General features: G+C 42.4%; 1 protein-coding gene across 3 annotated transcripts; it reads left to right on the forward strand.

Annotated features, from left to right (window-relative positions):
* Positions 1 to 570: 570 nt before the first annotated feature.
* Positions 571 to 7,719, forward strand: LOC147156184 (pyruvate dehydrogenase E1 component subunit alpha, mitochondrial-like). 3 transcript variants are annotated; one of them, XM_086066476.1, is made up of 13 exons: positions 571 to 730; positions 1,207 to 1,227; positions 1,721 to 1,870; positions 2,379 to 2,444; positions 2,558 to 2,731; positions 3,032 to 3,158; positions 3,223 to 3,314; positions 3,547 to 3,639; positions 4,571 to 4,726; positions 5,242 to 5,313; positions 6,200 to 6,267; positions 6,478 to 6,586; positions 7,088 to 7,719. In XM_086066476.1, the coding sequence occupies exons 1-13, from the start codon at positions 671 to 673 to the stop codon at positions 7,250 to 7,252; spliced, it is 1,353 nt and encodes a 450-aa protein (XP_085922602.1). In that variant the 5' UTR covers positions 571 to 670; the 3' UTR covers positions 7,253 to 7,719. The 3 variants fall into 3 exon arrangements, with proteins under 3 accessions (XP_085922602.1, XP_085922600.1, XP_085922601.1); XM_086066474.1 differs by lacking the exon at positions 1,721 to 1,870; XM_086066475.1 differs by lacking the exons at positions 1,207 to 1,227; positions 1,721 to 1,870.
* Positions 7,720 to 8,633: the final 914 nt, after the last annotated feature.

An 8,633-nucleotide genomic window follows, 5' to 3' on the forward strand; every position in this document is an offset into this window, starting at 1 on the left:
CTCACATGACTCTCAATTTCATAGTGCCTTGTGAAGGTTAACCATTTTTGCACATTCCTGCGTGACAGTATTGCAAGTATATATTATTGGAGCTTCAGCTCTATACATATTTGCATAACTTTTGTTGATTCATAATTTGCACCACATTATTTGTCTGCGTATTATAATTACTGCGCTACCAGTCACGTTAAATTGTGTGACAATTCTCTACATCAACTGCTGCACACCCCTCGTTGCAACTATTGTACTACTGGTCACTGCATCACTTCATTATTGTTCGATGCTACAGCACCAACTGTACATTTAGATAACATATACAAGACTCTGTACAATAATGTCAGAGCTAGGTTTGTTTCTTATTTTTTCGTTGTATTGTTGTTTCTTGTTCTGTAATTGTTGAGTGGCTCATACTACCGGAGACTATATGTTTCATATGACCCATAAAAAAATATTTAGATTTACACCAATTACTTTCACGGCCACCGAACAAGTTACAAAAAGTGGGCGGGGTCTAAGCAGGTTTGAAAAGTTCATGCAGAACCAATTCAGTTCCACACCGTTTCCCAATCGGCCTCCTTTCAGAGACGGACAGCAACACAGCACCGCCGTCTCGCGGACACCGCAAATCGTCTTTAATCCGCTTAGAGAGACTGCTCGCGGTCTACTAAGCATGCAGAACATGTTAACCCTCCTCTCCAACGTGCTGTGTCGGATCACCGGCAGGACTGCGGTGAGTGTTCCTGCTGCGGTGCTCGTCTTCGAGGGAGGCTCTTTTCTCCTCTGGACAAGCTAAAGATGCTAACCGCGCTAGCTCTGTGCTGCTGGACAGGCTGACTGCTGGCTGACCTTGTCAGAGCCTCATTCAAACACTTCTATTTACATTTCCTATCTATAAATCAATGTAATAATGCAAATAAGTTTTAGTATGGCGTCAAGTCATGTATCAGTAATCGTCTGCAGAAGCAGATTAGATGTGTGTTATGAGCAAAGTTTTCGTCAGCACATTCTCTATTGAAACAATGGTGCTTCCTTGTTCTAATTGAATGATGACTGATACGAAATGCTAATTTTTTTTTTGTCATCCTGCTTAATGTCTTTCTTTCTCTAACCTACAAAATGCATCACATTATTTTTTTCTTTTCCCTCTATCGCTCACAAATCCAAATTTATGTTTCGCTTCTTGTCCCTCTTCCACCGGAACCCCAGGGAGCCCAAACCGTATCCGAGGTAAGTTGCTCACCTGTTTGTTCCTAATCTTTGACCCCTGCTGCACCTTTTGTAATACTTATGTTTACACCGTAGGGACACTTACTGCTTTAAAAAAATTATCAATTCTAAAATGTATGCCTTTCCTGTCCTGAAGAATTTGCCAATCAGTGCTGATGGTGGTGGGTGAAAAAACAAACAAACCAAAAAATTCAAATGAAATTATTGACAGCAGAGATTATTGAAGATAATGGTTTAGGTTTGGTTACTTTCTGTTAATCTTGGATGGAATTGTGTGATTTACCTCAGGAATTTAGAAGGAATCCCAAGAAGTGATTTTGTGTAAATAACGTCATATCGGTGTAAACACACTGATTTGAGCAGCGAAAAATTATACACACAGTCGGCCTGCTTCAGTCTCAATTTTTGGCTACTAGAAGCTCCGTGCTGAGCACTCACGGACCGGTAGCCTTTCTCTCGCTGGCTCTGATTGGTTGGCTCCTGTGCTCCCCAGTTGCTGATTGGCCTGTCAGAGTACGCCAATCTAACCTCACCGGCGGCGTCCGACTTGGCACAGACGCAGCGGCTGCCCCCCAAACCTCCGCCGGTAGTTGGCGCTAGAGTCAGCGCGCCGCCATTAGCTAGCACGCTGTTAGCCGCACCAGTAAGAAGCGGAGACGCTGGCCTCCATGTCTATTTGCCTGCCTGTCACTAACGTTTTCTTTCTAAACACTCTTAATCAGGCTTGTGCCACATTACAATCTGTTTATTTACACTCTACTTGGGAACCTGATCAATATTCCTTCTTCTGTACTGAAGTCAGGGTGACAAAAAGGAATCTATGCAAAAGCTTTAAAGAGATTAATTCCATAGATTTTTATTATTTTATTTTTTTCTCTCAATGGTGCAGTGGTATGCAAACGTTTTTTTTTTCCTGCAAGGTTTGAAGATGGAAAAATGGAAGTGTGCTTGGGATAAAGGACAGTCTTTCAACGCATGCATTCAAATAATTGGATCCGTGTGAAAGGGGCTCTTGTTTGTGTGCGAGGAGTGTCAACGGTGCCCCCAGGCGCCTTTTGACGTGACTGATAACCTTCATCATAGAGTTTGTTTTCTAATTATATTCACTCCTGTTAGGTTAGTGTGCTCATGGTGTGTGTCTGTGTCTCCAGGCTGCCCGCGTTCCCGCTTCCCGCTCCTTCACCGACTTTACACCCCAGGTGACGTTGGACATCAAGGTGAGCTGAAAGAGTGCACATCGGTGGTGACCTGCTTTGAGTCGCCCTGCCCTATTCCAAACATTGTTTTTTTTTGTGTGGTTCCCTTTTCTTTTCTTTTTAATCGTCGAAAGAAATGCGATCTGCACCGCTTGGAGGAGGGGCCTTCCGTGAAGGCGGAGCTAACGCGCGAGCAGGGCCTGCAGTATTACCGCACCATGCAGACGGTGAGGCGCATGGAGCTGAAGGCCGATCAGCTGTACAAGCAGAAGATCATCCGAGGCTTCTGCCACCTGTATGACGGACAGGTGGGGAACATGTACAGTTTCAAGCAAAACAGGTTGGAATTATTTAGGATTTCTGCCCAAATTGGTCAGAAAATGTGTAGTTCTCTTCAGGCTATTTATTTATTTATTTAGGTCAGCTTTAACCATACCTCCAATCTAACCTTAATTAACTTATGTTGGATTATTGTTAGCAGTATTTGTATTTTAAAACGGCTTTTTATGGTTTTGAAATGCAAGCATCATTATTATTCCTGCATTCATCAAAAGGGGCGTTGGTGCTAGTAATTAAAAAAAAAACACAACTTGTTTTGGCGTTGACAGGAAGCTTGTGCTGCAGGTGTGGAGGCTGCCATCAACCCCACCGACCACCTGATCACGGCGTACCGCGCGCACGCCTACACGTACACCCGCGGCGTGTCCGTCAAGGAGATCCTGTGCGAGCTCACGGGTAAGACGGAGTTGAAAAGAAGTCGAGCGGTTCAACGCCAAGCCTCAGCTGTGTCGCTGCGCAGGTCGAAGAGGCGGCGTCTCCAAAGGCAAGGGAGGGTCCATGCATATGTACGCGCCGCGTTTCTACGGTGGGAACGGCATTGTGGGAGCGCAGGTGAGCGAGGAAACATGGACCAACAACGTATTGTAATGTTTAGCCAACACACACACATTTTATTTCATCTGGAAAATCAACAAATCTGACTTACTCGGTGTGAAAGTGAAATTGGTTTATTTACTGTGCTAACACCTGAAGATATTTTTAGCTCATTCTTCTGTTATGTGGATTCCTGGCAAGGGGTCCTACTGTCCTTGCAGAATCATTGACTATTTTGTTTTGTGTTCAGGTTCCACTGGGTGCCGGTATCGCGCTAGCGTGTCAGTACCAAGGCAACAATCAGTTGTGTGTGGCGCTGTATGGCGACGGCGCCGCCAATCAGGTAACAAAACCACCCATTCACACTTTGATGTTTGCAAAGAACAACGTCCACAAAGTTTCTGGTTATGTGAATTTAGGATGGAGAATTTTGGAAATGCCCTGAACCGCTGTTATTCACAGTGGATACGTACCTGGCCCTGCAGCCAGTGGCGAAAATCTGCAAATAGACGCTCTATCATAAAAGGAGTTTGTAATTGTGTACAGATGCCACAAGGTGGCAGCAAAGCACTTCAAATTGAGATGATCATAAAACATCAACACCATGCATTTAACATGTACACAACCACGAACGCTCGTTGCGTAAATAACTTTACTCGGTGGTTACATTATTCAACATACAAACCACATTAACATGAGGCTTATCAATAATCTTAGCTAGCATATTGCATTAAGTCATTAACTAATTTGCTCCGAAAACATATAAATGCATTCTATATTAAATGTTTTAAGTGTCCCAGAGACTTATTTATACGTAAAAAAAACCCACACTAAAAAACTTTTTTTATGCGAGAGCATACAGAAAGCTTTGATGCAGTCTCTCAACTGCAAAGAACAAAAAACGGCCAGCAGGTGGCAGTTGAGCAAAATAGATCAACCAGGGCCATGTTAAAAAAAAAAGCTAATTTACTCACAATTCTAAATAGATTTGTGAATAATGATGAAACTTGCACTATATTCTAATGCAAAACGGAAATGGATAGAAATATACTTTTTTTTCCTGAAGAAAGAGACTCTAATCTTTATTTTGGTAGGTTCCATGTTTTGACAGCAATAGAACACAATATTCTGTGGGCCTTGGAAAATCCAGTAAAACAGCCGGGAGTAAAGGGGACCCTTATGATTGAATAAATTCTTATTTTTCATGTTTAATTCTCAGGAAAAGGTTCCAGCTGTAAAAACTCCTGTAATTTTGCAACCCTAACGCCAAACAGGGGCAGCTCTTTGAGGCCTTCAACATGGCCGCCCTCTGGAAGCTTCCGTGCATATTCATCTGCGAGAACAACCAGTACGGCATGGGCACGCCGGCGGAGAGAGCGTCGGCCAGCATCGACTACTACAAGAGAGGAGACTACATACCGGGAATCCGAGTGAGATTCGCGATCATGTGACACCTTCTTGATGCCGTAGACCTTTTCGTAATGTTTCTAAATGCGGCCCTTGCGGGTGGCAGAAAGTCTACTGCTGACAAACTGAAAGGTGGTGGAGAGGAAGGCTGCGAATCATCAATCGTGCCATTTAGTCCGTTTCTCGCTTGCTCTGCTTCGGTCAAATGACAGAAAGTTTTGTTTACGAGTGGTCCCATTGGAAATTGCTAAAGGTCCTGCCACCCGGCCGTTAGCATGTGAGATGCTACGGTGAAAATGTTTGGGGGTCCCGGGTCGCGGCTGCAGTAAGACCGTGTGCTGGAGCCGCCCCGGCACGGACCGAGACTATAACAAGACGCCCTCCATGCGTCCTGGCAGTTGCAGGTGTGAGCATGTACTCAGCTTTCTGATGCTCATGTATGATACTGCACACAAAACAACACTCGTGCCCGGGTAGAGGGAAGATGACCAGTCAACTATCTTTCTTTGTGACGTTTAACGAAGTCCCTCTGGCACAGGTGGACGGAATGGATGTCCTGTGCGTGAGAGAGGCGGTCAAGTTTGCAGCGGACCTCTGTCGAGTCGGAAAGGTGAGCAAACGATTTTAGAAGCGCTGATCGAGATTCACAACCAAAATTCTAATTCGATATTTGTAACATGAAATTGTATTTATTTATTCCCCACAGTTTTTGTTGTTGTTGTCCAACAAGCTTTCAGCCTAGCCAGCCGTTGCCATGTCAGTCTAATCTAACCAGGGCCTTCAGAATCAGTTGTGCAGGCCATTGTAGCTAAAACAGTTTGAAACGGGATTGCTGTTTTTAACCAATCAGATTTCAAATTTCTCCTCACGGGGTCAAACTGGCCGTCAGCATGTTCCTTTCTGCTGATTGGTTGGTTAGGGCAACTCTTGTAACATCAGGATCGTTTAACTCATTCACTCACAGACATTTTCAGTGAAGCGACCCCCTTCGCTCCCGGCTGTTTTACTGGATTTTGACTGATTTTGCAAGGCCCACAGAATATTGTGTTCTATTGTTATAAAAACATGGAAGGATTAGAGTCTCTTCTTTTATCAGGGAAAAAAAAGTATATTTCTATCCGTTTCCGTTTTGCAGTAATTAGAATATAGTTTCATCATTATTCACAAATTTGTTTAAAACAGTGGGGGAAAAGCTTGTTGCAACATGGCCCTGGTTGATCTCTTATACTCTGCTGCCCGTTTCTATAATAACTACCATGGTTTCAAGCATTCTCTTCCGTTCATCAAAGCCTTCTGTATGCTCTAGCATGAAAAAAAGTGTATAAGTACGTCTTTGGGAACATGGTAAAATTGAACATAGACTGTATTTATATGTTTTTGGGAGCAAATGAGTTACTGATTTTTTTTTTTGTGGTCATTATTAGATGTGGATTGATTCTAAACTGTCCCAGTATGTGGCACAGTTGATCAACAAGCAAATTCACTCTTTCTTTCAGGGTCCAATTGTGATGGAGCTCCAGACCTATCGTTACCATGGACACAGCATGAGTGATCCTGGCGTCAGGTGTGACTCTTATTCAAAGTTGGCTATTTTTGTTGTCAGTCGAAGTGAGAAATTGCACTCTCGCCCTAACACGAACACGGTGCCCTTGTGGAAATGTATCATGCAGGCAAGGGTGTCACTGGTGTTTTTTTGTTAAGTGTCATTTTATACAAATCGTTGATCAATCATTCACGTATGAACCCTAATAGTCTGTGATGTAACTTCCTGCAGTTATCGCTCTCGGGGGGAAATCCAGGAAGTGCGCAGCAAAAACGACCCCATAGCCTTATTGAAAGAGCAAATGCTCAGCAACAACATGGCATCTGTGGAGGAACTGAAGGTAAGGACATGAATTTAGAGTTTTGTACTTCACTTTGAAGTAGAGTATGTGTCTGATACTCATTTTGGAGAATGAATCATGACATACACACATGAGACCGGCAAAGTAGACGACACCAGCTTCTTTTTTTTAAGAAGGTTCATCTGGAGAGAAGTGGAAGCTAACGGATGAAAAAAATATGTCATTGCACAACGCAGAGTGTTTCCACCAGATGGCACCAATGTAATTTAATTTTTTGGGGGTTTGGGCACAAAAATTGTGATTAGACAGATTTTGAGAAAATAATGGATGATAGGTTCCCCAGAGAAAATCAGCAATATTTGCGAATACTGAACACGGAGCTCACTGTAGCTACTTTTGATACTCCACCACCAAGCAGTTTTGCCATCTTCTCCGTAACTCACTCATGTTTTGCCACCCAGAAAGGACCCCGGTGCCTACTGTTTACAAACATTATGACTTGGTGTACTGTATTTGTGATGCTCATATTGTTCTCGTTAGGAAATGGATGTAGCGATTCGGAAGGAGGTGGAGGCGGCGACGCAGTTTGCGACGGCTGACCCCGAGCCAGCATTGGACGATATGTGCAACCACATCTTTAAAAACGACCCCCCACTGGAGGTACGTGGGACCAACCCCTGGTCTGTGCTCAGGTCCATAAGCTAGGCCAGCAGCTGGACCTGCAAATAGACTCTGACCAGAACTGTTTATCGTCTGGGACTTGGACTCGTTTAAAAAATTTGTTTTTTTTACAGCTTTATTTATTATTAATATATTAACATATGAACTTGTATTCTACTTGATCTGCTGTTTTACCTGCAAGGAGTTCCTTTACTATTGTCCTCCTCATCAGGACTCCAGAATTAAGCTTTTACAGTCAGATGGTATTATTTATTTAACGTTTGATGTGACTGCTGAATATGTCGAAGACTGAGCTATACAGTATTTTTTTTTTACTCTGATTTTAAGCAATATTTTGAGTTGTATCCATGCATCAAACTTACCGATGTTTACCAGCTTCCAAACATTATTTCAAAAGGAGCACTTTAATTTTCCATGTTGTCAATGTACATGTCTGTTTTACAGCAAAGGTTATTTACAAAGAAAAATAAATGGAAACGTAAAAGAGTGGACTTGCTGCTTGCCTGCTATTCTCTCATCTTCTCAATCTGTGAAGCTGTTATTAGATAGTCAGCACTCATCGAATTTTGTTGAAACCTTTTATTTTGAACATGCAAAACAAAAAAATGACAAGTCACAATAAGGATCCAATAAATTGTTAATAGTCTGACGGTTTGAAAAGGAGTAGGAATACTTTAAAACATAAGCCCCTTCACCATTATCCAAAATATACTATCAAGAAATGCATCACACACACACACACACACACACACACACACACACACACACACACACACACACACACACACACACACACAGACTTAAAACTGTTTTTAGAGTATGACTCCAGTAAAAGTCTTACATTTAGTACTTAAAAATTACAAGTACTACAAATTGTGATTCCCCCCCCCCCCCCATTAGCCCTTAAACGTCAAATGGACAATAGTAGGAATGTGAAAATCAGATATTGCCCATTAATATCACTTAATTAAGACACACAAAAATCGGCACTTCGAAAACGTCGCTTCCGTGTAATGTGACTCAATGGCTCCATTTGATTGGTCAAATTGAGTCAAACGTCGAGAGTGGTTCCTTGACAAATCGTCACGTGACACAAATAGCTGGCAAACCAAAACAAAAACCTATCAGACAGTTTCAAAATGTAACTCGGTAAAAGTACGTTAATTTGTAACAAAAATACAAAAATATTCAAGACAAGTACAATTTACCCCAAAAAGTTGCTTTAACGAGTTTAATATTAGTATATATTATATAGCGCATCAGTACCCACTTTTTCCCGTGATTGCTTTTACAATGAGAACAAGTACAAGACTATGTAAAATGAATGTCGTTTATTGGCGATTAGGAGATCGACGTACTGATTTCCGCCATGGTGACGAAGCAGGACAGGTAAGCCGACACCGGC

The sequence above is a fragment of the Leptonotus elevatus genome, chromosome 21 (genome assembly GCF_054856555.1).
Source record: "Leptonotus elevatus isolate MCC_2025b chromosome 21, RoL_Lele_1.0, whole genome shotgun sequence".
Taxonomy (NCBI): Eukaryota; Metazoa; Chordata; class Actinopteri; order Syngnathiformes; family Syngnathidae; genus Leptonotus; species Leptonotus elevatus.

Excerpts from the sequence above, each read along its gene's own strand:
- LOC147156184 (XM_086066476.1), top strand. The coding sequence starts at position 671 with ATGCAGAACATGTTAACCCTCCTCTCCAACGTGCTGTGTCGGATCACC. Across the intron at positions 3,159-3,222 it reads GATCCTGTGCGAGCTCACGG|GTCGAAGAGGCGGCGTCTCC; the intron begins GTAAGACGGAGT and ends GTCGCTGCGCAG. Across the intron at positions 3,640-4,570 it reads GCGACGGCGCCGCCAATCAG|GGGCAGCTCTTTGAGGCCTT; the intron begins GTAACAAAACCA and ends AACGCCAAACAG.